This window comes from Salvelinus alpinus, chromosome 39 (assembly GCF_045679555.1).
Source record: "Salvelinus alpinus chromosome 39, SLU_Salpinus.1, whole genome shotgun sequence".
NCBI lineage: Eukaryota > Metazoa > Chordata > Actinopteri > Salmoniformes > Salmonidae > Salvelinus > Salvelinus alpinus.
The window spans coordinates 7,708,935-7,726,123 of NC_092124.1; the positions used below are offsets into that span (position 1 = coordinate 7,708,935).

General features: G+C 44.3%; 2 protein-coding genes across 2 annotated transcripts; both read left to right on the plus strand.

Annotated features, from left to right (window-relative positions):
- The first annotated feature begins 2,871 nt into the window (after positions 1-2,871).
- On the plus strand, positions 2,872-9,401 carry LOC139566764 (uncharacterized). The gene is made up of 6 exons (XM_071388057.1): positions 2,872-3,446; positions 3,860-3,990; positions 4,191-4,361; positions 7,054-7,218; positions 7,592-7,703; positions 8,058-9,401. The coding sequence occupies exons 1-6, from the start codon at positions 3,158-3,160 to the stop codon at positions 9,008-9,010; spliced, it is 1,821 nt and encodes a 606-aa protein (XP_071244158.1). The 5' UTR covers positions 2,872-3,157; the 3' UTR covers positions 9,011-9,401.
- A 213-nt stretch (positions 9,402-9,614) lies between these two features.
- LOC139566806 (uncharacterized) lies at positions 9,615-16,824 on the plus strand. The gene is made up of 3 exons (XM_071388134.1): positions 9,615-11,473; positions 15,511-15,641; positions 16,366-16,824. The coding sequence occupies exons 1-3, from the start codon at positions 11,215-11,217 to the stop codon at positions 16,822-16,824; spliced, it is 849 nt and encodes a 282-aa protein (XP_071244235.1). The 5' UTR covers positions 9,615-11,214.
- Positions 16,825-17,189: the final 365 nt, after the last annotated feature.

Sequence of the window (17,189 nt, forward strand, 5' to 3'; positions counted from 1 at the left end):
TTCCCCTGCCCCGCTACAAAGTTTATCCCTACAGGCAGTCACGGACTTCGAGGTGCTAAAGGAGCTCCTTAAACTTGACCCCCAAAAAAACATCTGGATCAGATGGTTTAGACCCTTTCTTCTTTAAGGTTGCTGCCCCTATCATTGCCAAGCCTATCTCCAACCGTTTTAACCTGTCTCTCCTTTCTGGGGAGGTTCCCATTGCTTGGAAGGCAGCCACAGTTCGTCCTTCATTTAAAGGGGGAGATCAAGCTGATCCTAACTGTTGTAGGCCTATTTCTATTGGCGCTACCAGGAGACAGGCCAGTACATCAGGAGACGTGGAGGAGGCCGTAGGAGGGCAACAACCCAGCAGCAGGACCGCTACCTCCGCCTTTGAGCAGGAGGAGCACTGCCAGAGCCCTGCAAAATGACCTCCAGCAGGCCACAAATGTGCATGTGTCTGCTCAAACGGTCAGAAACAGACTCCATGAGGGTGGTATGAGGGCCCGACGTCCACAGGTGGGGGTTGTGCTTACAGCCCAACACCGTGCAGGACGTTTGGCATTTGCCAGAGAACACCAAGATTGGCAAATTCGCCACTGGCGCCCTGTGCTCTTCACAGATGAAAGCAGGTTCACACTGAGCACATGAGCACATGTGACAGACGTGACAGAGTCTGGAGACACCGTGGAGAACGTTCTGCTGCCTGCAACATCCTCCAGCATGACCGGTTTGGCGGTGGGTCAGTCATGGTGTGGGGTGGCATTTCTTTGTGGGGCCGCACAGCCCTCCATGTGCTCGCCAGAGGTAGCCTGACTGCCATTAGGTACCGAGATGAGATCCTCAGAGCCCTTGTGAGACCATATGCTGACACATGCACATTTGTGGCCTGCTGTAGGTCATTTTGCAGGGCTCTGGCAGTGCTCCTCCTGCTCAAAGGTGGAGGTAGCGGTCCTGCTGCTGGGTTGTTGCCCTCCTACGGCCTCCTCCACGTCTCCTGATGTACTGGCCTGTCTCCTGGTAGCGCCTCCATGCTCTGGACACTACGCTGACAGACACAGCAAACCTTCTTGCCACAGCTCGCATTGATGTGCCATCCTGGATGAGCTGCACTACCTGAGCCACTTGTGTGGGTTGTAGACTCCGTCTCATGCTACCACTAGAGTGAGAGCACCGCCAGCATTCAAAAGTGACCAAAACATCAGCCAGGAAGCATAGGAACTGAAAAGTGGTCTGTGGTCACCACCTGCAGAATCACTCCTTTATTGGGGGTGTCTTGCTAATTGCCTATAATTTCCACCTTTTGTCTATTCCATTTGCACAACAGCATGTGAAATGTATTGTCAATCAGTGTTGCTTCCTAAGTGGACAGTTTGATTTCACAGAAGTGTGATTGACTTGGAGTTACATTGTGTTGTTTAAGTGTTCCCTTTATTTTTTTGAGCAGTGTACTTCTCTCAGATTTATAATTTAAGGACAAACTACAGTGCCTTCAGAAAGTATTCACAGCCCTAGACCTTTTCCACATTTTGTTGTTACAAATTGGAATTAAAACAGATTTAATTGTCTTTTTTTCCCAATAATCTACACAAAATACTCTGTCAAAGTGGAAGAAAAATTCTATTTTTTTTTTTTTAAAGATGAATGAAAAGTAAAATACTAATCTTGATTAGATAAGTGTAATACATGTTAGAATCACCTTTGGCAGCGATTACAGCTGTGGGTCTTTTTGGGTAAGTCTCTAAGAGCTTGCACACCTGGATTGCACAATATTTGCCCATTATTTAATTCTTCAAGCTCTGTCAAGTTGGTTGTTGATCATTGCTAGACAGCCATTTTCAAGTCTTGCCATCGATGTTCAAGCTGATTTAAGTCAAAACTGTAACTAGGCCACTTAGGAACATTCAATGTCGTCTTGGTAAGCAATTCCAGTGTATATTTGGCCTTGTGTTTTAGGTTATTGTCCTGCTGAAAGGTTAATTTGTCTCCCAGTGTCTGGTGGAAAGCAGACTGAACCATGTTTTCCTCTAGGATCTTGCCTGTTTCTTTTTAGAAAAAGTCCTTGCTGATGACAAGCATACCCAGCGCACCTGCTTAGTTTGCTGTCCGTGGTCCTGAATCAATAGTTAGGCCTATGTATGGCTGAATTTATTCCACAACTGTGCGAGTGTGACTTGTCTTTTGGAACTGTTTCTGTGAAATGATGTATGGCTTTTAGGCCTTATATATCACATGGAGAATTAACGTAGCAGGTTAAGAGAATTAGGTTAAGTTAAGGACAAAGATTAGGGTTAGCTAAAATGCACAAAAAAATGATACTTTAGGGGGTGCAGTAGATGAGGGGTAGGGGGTATTCCCTGGAAAAAAAGAATGCAATTTTTAAATGCATTTCCTGCAATTCTACACAGTTTGACTTATATTGCCCCTCTTGAGGGGTGTTTTGCTGTATGCTGTTTTATAGCTACTATCATGCTATTCTTCACATTTTGCCATGATGATGAGAGATTTTATTTTGCAGTTTTAAAGCTAATTTCCTGCTACCAAGACCAAAGTAGGCACATTTGCTATTTAATGTGGCAAAACTATGGTAGAGTTGAAAAATACAATAGAAACACATTGAACATTACATTTTGCATTCGGTAAATTAAAAATGAAGGGAAAAAGTAATCACGTACTGATTTTTATCCACAAGTCAGTTTTGTGGAAACACAATGCTGGTGGGGAAAATGGGCATATTTTCTTTATGCAGATTTTTGAATATTCGCATGAAAATCTGTAGCCAATTAGATGGAAATCTAGCTACAAAGTGTAATGAATTCACACTCCAGAACAGTAGGCGACAATTAGTTGGAAATCTAGCTACAAAGTGTAATGAATTCACACTCCAGAACAGTAGGCGAACGCAGCAGGCGGTGGCATGCCCCCCCTAACGAATTTGTGCGGACCGCCATAATATCATAGAAGAAGAAGTAAACGGAAGTGAACGGTGACCAATAATAATTTCCACGTTAGGGTTTTGTTATTTCAAAGTTTTTTTTAACACCCTGGAACTCAATATGACACATTTCACTACACAGCATCACATACCTACCCTAGATAGTGTTTAGTTCGCGTTGGAGACAAGCCTTGGTTGATAGATGTTATCTAGGTAACTCTAGCTAGCTAGTTGCTAACAATGGCTAACTGTAACGGAATGGTTTTTCACACTCAAATAGCCTCTATTATGGAGGTGCTAGCAAATGCAGCCGTGGCAGAGATCTGTAAACTCGTAGACGACGACTATGCAGTGTTTCGTTTGGAAATAACTCAAAGCCAGAGAGAAAACAGGACATTGCGGAGGAAACTACAACTCCTGGAACTGAAGGTGGCACGGGAGCGCACAGAGAGGACAATGCGAGAGCGCGTCTTCGCCAGTCGTCCCAGTACTTTCAACATCCTAGACCGATACAGAGGAATGGCAAGAGGTACATTTTGCAAAGGCGTGGGTGCGCGGCCTGTCGCCGTTCTATAGCTATAGAACAGTGCCTGTCGCCTAGTTCCCATCTGCACGTGTGACTTGTGTTAACGAGAATTTGGTCTTGGTCAGTTTTTGGATAGTATGCAATAATTCCCCTGATTACTTAGCTATCTTGCACAAAAAAACAATATCGTATTCTAACCAGATTCTTGATATACTGTATTTCCTATTTACTAATTGAAAACAACGATGCATGGAACATAATCATGCATGGAACATAATCAATCTATAAATAGTATATCAAGAAGTTGAGAAGTGTTACCTTACATCCTTGCCAATTCTAGACAGTATCAATAGTATACAATATAGTGCTGAACATTGACAGTACCAAACCACCTCTTTTACCCCAATCACTCTCAGGTGAAGGACATCTCGCTGGAGGCCACAGGAGCTTTGTGAAGCCAGCGGGACGCAATACATGGAGAGATGACCAACCAATCACAGTTGATGAGAGGAGTGGAACCTCAACCCAGCATGTTATCGTGATAGAGGTCAGTGCAATATTGTCACATTAAAATTACAGTACATCAAATGTGGCCAGTTCATTTCAGAAAGACTCCCCTCAGCTATTCACTTGCTTACATGTATGTCCTCATTTATCTGCCATAGGGGAGCTTGTGAGTCTTCACTACGACATTGTTATCCAATACAACTCATGTACCGGTAATAACCTCCTCTCTTCTTGTGTCAGTCTGCAGGTGCAGAGGCTACAGGTCCTGGGGTCAAGCAGGAGATGACTGAAGGAGTGGAAGACCCACGGCACAGCGGAGACGTCCAGACTGGAGCGGCAGGGGAGCCCCCTGTAGCCACGGAGAACCCCACCACCCCAGCGCAGTCCAGGACCCAACGCAGCATCATGGAGGTCAGTGGAACACCGAACGCCGTCCTCAAGTTAGAGACCGACACCAAGACTAACTGTAACACAGGCTCTTACACACAGGATCTGACCCAGAGAGACTGGGGCTGGGGAGACTAGGCTGTCATCCAGAACCAGAGGACAATTCATTCCCATGGGGATGGTGACGCGATGATCTGTCTTGTTCTTACGCTACAGAGATGGAGCCGGGCAACATATACCCTCTGTTTAGAGCAGTTGTGGACTCGAGTCACATGACTTGGACTCGAGTCTGACTAGACTCCCCACAAGTGTCTTGGGACCGGTCTGAAGTCGGTACAACCAATCTGCCAACTTCTGTCTGTAGCAGCCGAACGTTTGGGCTACACACTAATATGACCCCTCAGTGGAAAGATGGGACTCTCACGTGTTTTGCTCTAGGACGCCCACAGGCCTCACAAGACCCGTCTGATGGTCCCCCAGTACCAGTGGAAAAAATTAATGGCAATATATTTGGAGTCTGTTTAGTGACAAAAAGAAGGGGTTAAATACACGTAATTTAAAAAAAAATGTTTCCCAATCTTTCTTATATCTCTCAGATATAGGACAGACACTTCAGAACGAACTTACTTTAGATTTTTTGGGGAGTGGCTATCTGTTGTACAATGTAGTGAATTTCATATTCATTGTGTTTGTGTGGGCTAATAGCAATAAGGCACAACATTTTTTTTAATCAAATAATAAATAAAAATTGGTATACTTCAAGGGGTCTTAAAATTCAAAATCAAATAGTTAGATTATCCTTGGTATGGCCTTAAAACAATTCCATATAGCTTAGTAGAACCCCCCCCCCCCACCCTGGCTTAGACTGTTATGGGTTAAACTGACTGATTGGGAGGCTTTTCTTTAGAAGAATGGGGTGGAAACTACCACTTCTTAGAAGCGTGTTTCAAACTGAGGGCTTCCTGTATAGATCGGTGATGAGTGTGTCATTTTCTTTAGTGATCAGAATGTCAAGGAAGCTGACACTAGAGTAATCAAAGTCCACGGTGAAATGAAGATGATCATTTGATTTATTAAGAAACTCACGGAACATCAAGCTCAGTGGGAGTCCCATCAAATAATACCAATATCATCTATATAACGTTGATATAGTTTGATCATGGATTAAAAAAAGGGATTCTGATCAGGGTTGGGAATGTGATCATGCTCTAAGCCAGTGGTTCCCAACCTTTTTCGGTTGTTGTACCACCAACTGAATTTTGCTCTGCCCGGAGTACCCCTGAAGTATCACCTCGTGTGCATTTTACCAGTAAGTCTATGCTCTCATGAGTCTTCTAAAGTAACCCCAGCAGATAGGCCAAGTACCCCTGGTTGGAAACCACTGCTCTAATTGTCCCATATAAAGATTACCATAATTGGGTGCCATCGTACTCCCCATAGTGGTTCCTTTTGTTTGTTGGAAAAAGTAACTTCTAAACATGAAACAGATATTTGTGTGTAACAGCTCTGCTAGGTCTCTGGTACATGAGGAGCTAGGCCAAGATTCTGTAGGGCGTTTTTCCAAAAAGAAGCTAGTGGCCTCTAGTCCACTTTGGTGGGGTATTTATGTGTATAGGCTTTCAAACATCAAAACAGGTCACAGATATTAGTATTTTTCACGCATCATGTCCAAATCATCCAAAAGTATCTCAAATTGATTGTGAAGCTCAACAAAGTCACTTAGAGATGATGTGGGAAAAATGCTAATATCTGTCCAATGACTTGAATGGGATTTGTACCACAAATGCTAAAACGTTAGCATGTGAGACTTGGAGGTTGTGACTTGCTTGTGAGTCGAATAATAGTGACTTGGTCCCTCCCACCTCTGGTTTAGAGACACAGACTGATCTGTCTAGAGGGGACTGAAACCGGTACAGTAGTAGTGTATACTCTGAAGGGTGCCTAGATAAGAAAGGGGAGGGTCTGGTCATAGATGAGGCGACTGTGGAGGGGGACGCTCCTCCCACATGGAATTCAGATAGTCACCTAGGAGACGGACACTCACAGGGCAGAGATTTCTTAGAATACAGTGAAATTTTAGAGACAAATCTAAATGTCGCAACCCACTCCCCTTTACACACATTCAGCAATCGCGACCCAGTGTCCACATCGTTTCTTTTTTAAAATCAGGTATTGAACTCAAATAACAGTGCTAGAGCCCAGGCTCATGGAGGAGGAGCAACATCAGGCAATAGTAAAGAGAAACGGTTCCTCTGCATGTTCTGTAACAAAGGCTTCAGCTGCCCCCAGAAGGTGGAGATCCACCAGAGGGTCCACACAGGGGTGAAACCCTACAGCTGTACCCAGTGTCACATGTGTTTTTCAGAGGCTGGCAGCCTGAAGAGGCACTAGAGGGACCACACAAGGGAGAAATTGTACAGGTGCCCCCAATGTGAGAAGTTCTCCCGCCAGCACCAGCTGAAGATCCTCACTGGAGAAATGCAGTTCGCCTGTACGCACTGTGAGAAGAGGTTCTAAATAGCTGACTCATATTTACCCACATCATATTTATGTCCACCATGATGAGTTTAACAACAATGAAGTCATTCTGGAACTACAGTATAGGCCTCAAACGTAGTGGGGAAGCATAAACACTCCATGTTGAACATGTTTATTATCTGTGTGTACGTACCTGAGGGAGTGTATGTCTGTTTAATCTGTATCACCTCACTTCCAGGAGGAGGAGGGTCCAGAGGTGCTGCTGGTGAAGGAGGAGGGGTGTGAGGAGGGTCTACGGAACCCTGAGGGGACCATGGTCATGGAGAACAACCAGACTACACCTCCTCCTGAACCCACAGAGGAACCAGCTGAGCAGCACAGGACCACACACAGTCTCACTGAGGTGAGCCCACTGTAAACTACGGTCTGAATGGTATTAGGTCAGGGCCCATATCCACAAAGCCTCTCAGAGCAGGAGTGATGATCTAGGATCAGTTTACCCTTTTAGATCATAATGAATAGGATTATATGGAAAGATCAGCACTTCTACTCAGACTCTTTGTGGATACAGGCCCAGGTCTTGATTAATTTTGTCTAAAGTGTGGGACCATGCCTTTGATCAAAGCATTAAATAAAGTGTCACGTAATCAAATCAACTAACACGTTTGCATAGTATTCATAGCAATCCCTCATTGCCCAATCAGAAGATGCTCCTTAGCAGGGTGCTCATATCAGATTTCTTGATCCAACATCCTCTCACTCTGTATCTCTTACAGTCAGTAGACATGGAGGATGGGAAGCCTGATCTGCTGCTAGTCAAAGAGGAGACTATAGAAGACAGACCAGAGAGCATTGACCTGCTGAGTGGACTAAAGATGGGGGAGCAAGGTAAGGGAGAAATACATATAGCACATTGTCTTCTGACAGCTGACGTCACTCCAACACCACGCTCGTTCCTCCTCATAGTACCGGTTTCAATTCAAGTGCCAATGCCGTTTATCAAACTCCAGGCGGTGCTATGGTCAGATGACTTGAAAATAGAGCTCTTTGGCGTCGAAAAACTGAAAAATGGAAGCATATGCAAATAAAAAAAGTACGGTAAAATATGGTAGTAGAGCTTTGATGTTATGGGGCTATTTTGCTGTTCCTGTTTTTGCTTTATCTTTGTCAGCGATGACAATAATTTGGGACCTGAGTTCTCTTCCATGTCTGTAAAGTCTGTTTTGTAACCTCTTCCTGTAGATGGTTGGCTGGAGGCTAACAGTGTAGACTGGATGGCCATCTTGGATTCCCAGACCCAGACGAGTACAGCCAAGGGCTCCAGGGATGACATCAACAAGCCAGCCTGGACCAGAGGCGACATAGTGGCGGCCAGTGGATGGGATAGCGTCCTTAACTCTGGGCTTGGGAGCATTGTTCAACATAACCAGAAACTGACAGTTGAACACAAAACAACATCTAAACTTAAACTCCATGACAACATACTGGTTGAGGCAAGGGTGAGGCGTAGATTTGGTCCACTGGGACGGGGAGGTGTCCGTATGAGAACAGACACAGACTCGGCTAGCAATTCTCCGTCCTGCTCCTATAGTTGTGATTCAGAGAGACTGATGGGGCCTCAGGTTTACCCCCTAACAGGTTCTGCCTTCAGCCTGCCTTCTAAAGGTTCTATCAACTTGAACATGGACCCTGCGACAACACAGACACTCTCTGGCCTTCGTCCTCCTCACACTCTCCTGTTAAACCAGACCTCAGACAATATCAGTGCCTCAACACTTAATGGCTACACAAGTCCATTGACAAATGACAGTAGTAGTAGTAACGCTATCAGCAGATCCAGTGGCAAAGAGAAGCGCTTCCCGTGTTCATTCTGTGGGAAAGCCTTCAGTTTCCCCAAACAGATGGAGATCCACCAGAGGATGCACACGGGGGAGAAACCATTTGGCTGCCAGCTGTGCCGGGCCAGTTTCTCTCAATCGTCCAACCTGAAGAGGCATCAGAGAGTCCACACAGGGGAGAAACCCTACAGCTGTCCCCAGTGTGAGAAGAGGTTCTCCCGCCAGCACCAGCTGAAGATGCACCTGAAGGTCCATACAGGAGAGAGGCCGTTTGCCTGTACACACTGTGGGAAGAGGTTCTCGGAGAGTAGCTATCTCAGGATACACCAGCAGAAAATGCACACTGCCCATGTATAGTAATATGTAATGTAGTACTAGTTTAGTTAATTCTGTTGGTAATAGATGTATCGGGAACTGGATGAGGTGAACTGAGGAAAGAATGAGTATGATGAGGCAGAGAAGATGATATGATGGTGTCTGTAAAAATGCTTCACTGATGAAGAGTGACAAACTTTGTGTCTTTAGGTGTTTTATAGTGAGATAATGATAGTGCCTTAATTCATGAAGCATTGAAGCTGTGTGTAATGTTGAACCATTTCCAAAGTATTCTATAGTTACTTTCATCAAAGCAAAGGTACCAGGTTTACAGAAAAGGTCAATTGTGAGAAGTTTTTCTACTTGTCATGTATCGTTTTGTGCAATATATGTGATTGTAATGCTATTTGTTTAAATTAAATACTAAATTGACTCTGCTGACTGACCTGATTATTTTTGTATCGTTGCAGAGACTGAGTTTGGACTTTCTTTTTAATAATAAACTCCAATGGCTCCATATTGTTATTGCTAGGCAGGAAACTAAGTGATAGAGCAATAAACTTTTCCTTCTCCCTTAACCTGACCTCGACCCCTTTCATCACTAATCCATGGTTCTCTCCCCTGATCAATGCTGCCACGTGATTGTTTTCCCTGCACTCAGTACATTCCAAGCTTAATTGCATCCACCATATACCTTCCTCCTACAGATAACCATTAAACTCTGGTGTAGCATCTCAGCACCCCTCAGGTCTATTATAACTAATTATTAATAACATTTAAAGCTCAGAAATCCATACCCATCATTAGGTACAGGCTTGACTGTGGTTAGCATTTTATAACATGTCATGTTTCTGTGTGTACAGCAAAGAATGTCTTATAAACCTTTATGCTTTTCTGTATAATCTTTGTTTGCAGTTTCCAGTCCATGAAGATCTGCTGATATCCGGTGTTGCTGGTTGGAGAGACTGGACCTCTGAGGTGGCCCCGGATCAGGAGCCGTTACTCTTCCTTACTGAGTCAGAACCAGGACCCAACCACGGGGGACAGACACTCAACCACATAGAACACAACCAGTGGACAGGTGGACTGAACAACCTCAGTCCTGGTGGTCATCAGAGAGACAGAGGCTCCAGTCAGGAGCACAGACCCTTCTCTTCACAGTCTCAGTGCAGGGATGAAGCAGGGCCTGGGGCTGATAGAGATAGACCCTCCTGTTCCTGTGATACAAACACCACAGTATTCCTGTTGAACAGAGCAAGTCACCCTGGGCTTCAGCCTTCACAGAGAGTGGTGGGAGACCCCCCCCTGGTGGGAGCCTTCTCCTTCAGGGTCTCATCTAATGCCTGGTGAATGGGCTCATAGAAGGCCTGGACCTGGGTCTAGCCTTCCTCAGTTACCTCATGGTTACCCCACCAATACAGACAGGGTCAGGATGGACATTCACCACGAGATGTACCTAGCCTATAACACAGGACAAAATCCCATCAACACCCAAACAATGGCTCAAGGAGGGAGGTCAGAAAACGTCCTCTGCTGTCATTGGGTCACAAAGTGGGAGGCCCAAGTATTAAGACGGACGCAGACAAGCTGGCTCATGCTAACTATGTGAAGATGCACCATACTGTTCACACCAAGGAGAGGCCGTTCAAGTGCAAACTATGTTACAAGAGTTTCTCCTTCCCGAGTAACCTTATCAGACATAGAAGTGTCCACAATGGGGATAAATCGTACACATTCTTTAGGTGACATAGTTATGTGAAGTGTCTTTGGGAGTAACCACATACTTGTCATTTGAAACAGGCTTGAGTAAATACTTGTTTTTAGAAACAGTAAACTTAGGCTAGAACAAGAACAGTTTAATATTTACCTTACTGAGGTGATTGATGAAATAAAGTCATTATTTTCTACTCTATTCTTGCTAACACACTGTGCTTTTTAAAGAAGTCTACTCAGCTTGAAATACCGTGATCATGAATAGGAGTTTGTAATAAGCAGTACCTGTTTTCATTTAACTACGGTCTTTGAGCTATGACGTCAGCCAATAATATCCTTGCTCTTCAGTAAACGGAAGTAAACAGTGACCAATAACAAGTTCCCCGTTGGCGTTTTTATTGTTATTTAAAAGTTTCTTAATACACTGGTACTCAACAACTGCACAGCATCATATACTTACCTTATTTAGGGTTTAATTCGCTTTAGAGACAGGACTTGATAGGTGTTCTTGTAACGCTAGCTAGCTGTTAACAATGGCTAACTGTATGGTTTTTCACACTCAAATAGCCTCCATCATGGAGGTGCTAGCGAATGAAGCCGTGGCAGAGATCTGTAAACTCGCAGACGATGACTATGCAGTGTTTCGTTTGGAAATAACTCAAAGCCGGAAAGAAAACAGGGCATTGCGAAGGAAACTACAGCTCCTGGAACTAAAGGTGCCACGGGAGCGCGTCTTTGTCAGTCGTCCCAGTAGTGTCAAGATCGTCGACCTATACAGAGGAATGGAAAGAGGTACGTTTTGCAATAGGCGGAGCCTGCGCGGCTTTCAAATCAAATTGTATTGGTCACATACACATGGTTAGCCGATGTTAATGCGAGTGTAGCGAAATGCTTGTGCTTCTAGTTCCATCAGTGCAGTAATAGCTAACAAGTAATCTAACAATTCCCCAACAACTACCTAATACACACATCAAAAGGGGTGAATGAGAATATGTACATAGAAATATATGGATGAGCGATGGCCGAGCAGCATAGGCAATGTGCAATATATGGTATAAAATACATATGATATGAGTAATGTAAGATGTGTAAACATTTATTTAAACTGGCATTATTTAAAGTGACTAGTGATCCATTTATTAAAGTGGCCAGTGATTGGTCTCAATGTAGGCAGCAGCCTTTTTGCGTTAGTGATTGCTGTTTAACAGTCTGATGGCCTTGAGATAGAAGCTGTTTTTCAGTCTCTCGGTCCCAGCATTGATGCGCTTATACTGACCTCACCTTCTGGATGGTAGTGGGGTGAACTACTACTCGTGGCCTTAAATTAAACTAGTTTTTGTCAGTATTAGTGGAGCACAATACCACAGAGGAGTTTACAAAGGAGGAACTCCCTCAAACTTTTATTCCATAGGCTGGGATCTGCAATTATGCAGCTGTTACAAGAGCACATTTTTCACTGGCTGTCCACGGGTCGCGTAAACAATGATTGATAGGTAGCTTAGCCTACACTCTTCAATTCAACCATTATTGGGGTAAAATACAACTATACATTTGTGAACAGCCATCCACAACTACCACAGCAGCGGTGTGAATCACATAATGGCTATATAGATATCAATAATAGGCCTTATGTGATATCCATATCGCCCATCGGCTACACCACTGCTGTCAAATCAAATTTTATTAGTCACATGCTTCGTAAACAACAGGTGTAGACTAACAGTGAAATGCTTTCTTACTTCCTAACAATGCTAACAATGCTTTCTTAAATGCTTTCTTACTTCCTAACAATGCAGAGTGAGAGAAAGTAGAGAAATAGTAGAAAAGTCATTAATACACAATGAGTAACGATAACTTGACTATATACACAGGTACCAGTACCGAGCCGATGTGCAGGGGTACGAGGTAATTGAGGTCGGTATGTACATATAACTAGGAATACCGTGACTAGGCAACAGGATAGATAATAAACAGTATGGTATGTGATGAGTCCAAAAAGTTAGTGCAAAAAGGGTCAATGCAGATAGTCCGGGTAGCTATTTGGTTAACTATTTAACTATCTATTTAGAAGTTTTATGGCTTAGAGAAGGCCTAGGCAACTCTAGTCCTCGGGGGCCTGATTGGTGTCACACTTTTGCCCCAGCCCCAGCTAACAAACCTGACTCCAATAATCAACTAATCATGATCTTCAGTTAAAAATAAAATTAGTTTAAATCAGGTGTGTTTGCTAGGGATGGGGGGAAAGTGTGACATCAATCAGGCAACCCGAGGACTGGAGTTGCCCAGGCCTGGCTTAGAGGGTAGTGGCTGTTCAGGGTCCTGTTGGTTCCAGACTAGGTGCATCGGTACTGCTTGCCGTGCGGTAGCCGAGAGAACAGTTGATGACTTGGGTGGCTGGAGTCTTTGACCATTTTTAGGGCCTTCCACTGACACCGCCTGGTATAGAGTTCCTGGATGGCAGGGAGCTCAGCCCGAGTGATGTACTGGGCTGTACGCACTACCCTCTGTAGTGCCTCGCGGTTGGATACCAAGCAGTTGCCATACCAAGCGGTGATGCAGCCAGTCAATATGCTGTCAATCGTGCAGCTGTAGAATCTTTTCAGCCTCCTCAGGGGGACGAGGCATTGTCGTGCCCTCATCATGACTGTGTTGGTGTGTGTGGACCATGATAGATCCTTAGTGATGTGGACACTGAGGAATGAAGCTCTCGACCTGCTCCTCTACAGCCCCGTCGATGTGAATGGGGGCGTGTTCGGCCCTCCATTTCCAGTAGTCCACGATCAGCTCCTTTGTCTTGCTGATGTTGAGGGAGAGGTTGTTGTCCTGGCATCACACTGCCAGGTCTCTGACCTCCCTATAGGCTGTTTCATCATTATCAGTGATCAGGCCTACCAACGTGTGCTGTCAGCAAACTTGATGATGGTGTTGGAGTTGTGCGAGTCCACTCAGTCGTGGGTGAACAGGGAGTACAAGAGGGGACTAAGCACGCACCCCTGATGAGCCCCAGTGTTGAGGGTCAGTGTGGCAGATGTTTTGTTGCCTACCCTCATCACCTGAGGGTGGCCCGTCAGGAATTCCAGGATCCAGTTGCAGAGGGAGGTGTTCAGTCCCAGGGTCCTTAGCTTAGTGATGAGCTTGGAGGGCACTATGGTGTTGAACTGTAGTCAATGAACAGCATTCTCACATAGGTGTTCCTCTTGTCCAGATGGGAGAGGGCAGTGTGGAGTGCAATACAGATTGCGTCATCTGTGTATCTGTTGGGGCCGTATGCAAATTGGAGTGGGTCCAGGGTGTCCGGGATGATGGTATTGATGTGAGCCAATACAAGCCTTTCAAAGCATTTCATGGCTACAGATGTAAGTGCGTCCATATTAGTGTCCGGCTCCTTGAAAGCGGCAGCTTTAGCCTTTAGCTCAGTGGGGATGTTGCCTGTAATCCATGGCTTCAATGCACTTATTAATGAAGCCAGGACTGATGTGGTAAACTCAATGCCATTTGATGAATCCCAGAACATATTCCAGTCTGTGCTAGTGAAACAGTCCTGTAGTTTAGCATCCGCTTCATCGGACCACTTCCGTATTGAGTGCGTCACTGGTACTTCCTGTTTGAGTTTTTCTTGTAGGCAGGAATCCGGAGGATAGAGTTATGGTCAGGTTTTCCAAAGGAAGGGAGAGCTTTGTATGCATTTATGTGTCGTGGAGTAAAGGTGATCTGGAGTTTTCTCCTCTAGTTGCTTAGGTGAAATGGATTTCACTTTCCCTGCCTTAAAATCACTGGCCACTAGAAGCACCACCTCTGGATGAGCATTTTCCTGTTTGTTTATGGCCGAATACAGCTCATCTTAGTGGGTCTTAGCGTTCTTAGTACCAGCTTCGGTTTGTGGCGGTAAATAAACAGCTACAAATATAGATAAACTCTCTTGGTAAATAGTATGGTCTACAGCTTATCATGAGGTATTCTAACTTGGGCAAGCAGAACCTCAAGACTTCCTTAATATTAAAGATCACGCTCTAGCTGTTGTTAACAAAGACACAGAGACCCCTTAACCTTACTCAACGCTGCCGTACGGTCTTGACGATGCATGGAAAAACGATCCTTGTTCAGCCACGAATCAGAGAAACGTAGGATATTACAGTTCTTCAGGTCCCGTTGATAGGATAGTCTTGAACGGAGCTCGTCCAGTTTGTTCTCCAGTGATTGTACGTTCTCCAAAAGAACAGAGTGATGGCGGATTATTTATCTCTTAAAAGTCTTTACCGAGTCTTAGGGATTAGGGCCTGTTCCGGGGTTAGCTGCATGTGCTGTGCCGGCGACTCGTTGTTCATCCAAATCAAGCTCTACATAAACCTATTCTTGCACTTTTCTCATGATCCATCAAATGGATTTGGTGTGCCATCAGTGGTCAGACTCGATCAGTATTCCGTAAACATCCTTCCAGAATTTAAAAGTAATCCTGGAAGTAATCCTCTAGTTTTTCAAAAGTAACTGTAATCCGATGACAATATTTTTGCTGGTAAAGTTTTTAAAATTTTATTTATCAGTTACATGTAATCCATTACTCCCCAACCCTGTCCCCCGATTACTTAGCTATCATGCGCAGACACAATATCATATTCTAACCAGATTCTTTATTTACTGCATTTCCTATTATTTACTTAATGAAAACAATGTGATGCATGGAATATAATACATCAATCAATAAATAGTATATCAAGAAGTTGAAGTGTTACCTTACATCCTTGCCAATTCTAGATAGTGTCAATAAATATACTGTTGAGCACTGACAGTAGCTAACCTAACCACCTCTTTTCCCCCAATCACTCTCTCAGGTGAAGGACATCTCGCTGGAGGCCACAGGAGCTTTGTGAAGCCAGCAGGACAGAAAGCTTGGAGAGATGACCAACCAATCACTGTTGATGAGGGGAGTGGAACCTCAACCCAGCACGTTATCATGATAGAGGTTAGTGTAATAGTGTTGCATAAAAAATGTTACTTTGTAAATCAAATGTGGCCAGTTTATTTTCAGAAAGGCTCTCCTCAGCTATTCACTTGCTTACATGAAACCTAGCAGAAAAAAGGTTAGGGAATTACGCATATTTTTGCGTAATTATGCATATTTTGAAAAAATATGTCTATAGATTTTTCATTGTAGAGCCCATTATACTCAGTTGGTAGTAAATATGAACAGAGAACATTTATTAACAAACTCTTATTAAATTTTGAAAAAATTATTAAACTGCCATGAAAACTCAAACTATTTCTGAGATATTTACCTATTAGAAACAATTTGAATATCAAACTCAAAAATTACACACACTTACCATAAAACGTGCTAATTGTGATGGTAATTGTGATGGTAGCCATTTTGAAAAACCATAAAGAAAAAAGGGTGACACACCCACACGTGATATCATTGAAAAGCCCAGAATGTCCTCTCAAAGGTACAACAGGATCTAACACAGTGGCATGTATGGCTTTAGATCAAAAACAAATGTCCATTAGAAAAGGGCAAAAATTAATTACTGGGTCCCGGGGATATTTCAGGAAGACTCCCCTCAGCTATTCACTTGCTTACATGCACATCCTCATGTATCTGCCATAGGGGAGCTTGTGAGACTTCCCTACGACATTGTTATCCAATTCGACTCATGTACCGGTAATAACCTCCTCTCTTCTTGTGTCAGTCTGCAGAGGCTGCAGGTCCTGGAGGATCGTCTCTGGTGAAGCTGGAGAGGTCTGAAGGAGAGGAGGACCGACGGCACAGCAGAGACATCCAGACTGGAGTAGCAGCTGGAGCGCCCCCTGTAGCCACGGACGACCCCACCACCACCCCAGCGCAGCCCTGGACCCGAAGCAGCGGAAGCAGTGGAATGCTGAACGCCGTCCTCAAGTCAGAGACAGACATCAAGACTTTAACTGTAACACAAAGGCTCTTACACACAGGATCTGACCATAGATCAGACCCAGAGAGACTGGGGCCACTGGGCTGTCCTACTGCTCCCGGCTCAGAGTATTTACCGGTATTTCAACATAGCCAAAGGACGGTTCATTCCCGTGGAGATGGTGATGGTGACACGTTAGCCACTGGCGGTGATGATCTGTATTATAATGATTTAAACAAGTTGGGACAACCCTTCAGTTAACTACTGTACCTATCAATTATCCAGTAGTAGTGATTATGGTTCCTCAATATACATTTAACATATTATAACGTAGGCTATGTGTTACAGCACTACTTTTGGTGTCCCCGTCAGGAATTGCTCTTGAGAAAATTTAATGTAATTGTCCCCTCCAAAGTTGATATCAGATTTTCGCCCCTGGATGCAGCATTGTGCCCCCCCCCCCCACAAGTCTTACAATCATCTACTCTTCTCCGCTAGCAGTTGGTGCTTCCGGTTCTCGCTGCATGAGCGGTTCAATTATTCCAATAATCACTATTGCGGCATTGCCTTATCAGTTGAATATTAACTGTTAAAATCGAGGTATAGGCACGTATAACGCCTCATAC

Excerpts from the sequence above, each read along its gene's own strand:
- LOC139566764 (XM_071388057.1), top strand. The coding sequence starts at position 3,158 with ATGGCTAACTGTAACGGAATGGTTTTTCACACTCAAATAGCCTCTATT. Across the intron at positions 4,362-7,053 it reads CCCAACGCAGCATCATGGAG|GAGGAGGAGGGTCCAGAGGT; the intron begins GTCAGTGGAACA and ends CCTCACTTCCAG. Across the intron at positions 7,219-7,591 it reads CCACACACAGTCTCACTGAG|TCAGTAGACATGGAGGATGG; the intron begins GTGAGCCCACTG and ends TATCTCTTACAG.
- LOC139566806 (XM_071388134.1), top strand. The coding sequence starts at position 11,215 with ATGGCTAACTGTATGGTTTTTCACACTCAAATAGCCTCCATCATGGAG. Across the intron at positions 11,474-15,510 it reads ATACAGAGGAATGGAAAGAG|GTGAAGGACATCTCGCTGGA; the intron begins GTACGTTTTGCA and ends TCACTCTCTCAG. Across the intron at positions 15,642-16,365 it reads AGCACGTTATCATGATAGAG|TCTGCAGAGGCTGCAGGTCC; the intron begins GTTAGTGTAATA and ends TTCTTGTGTCAG.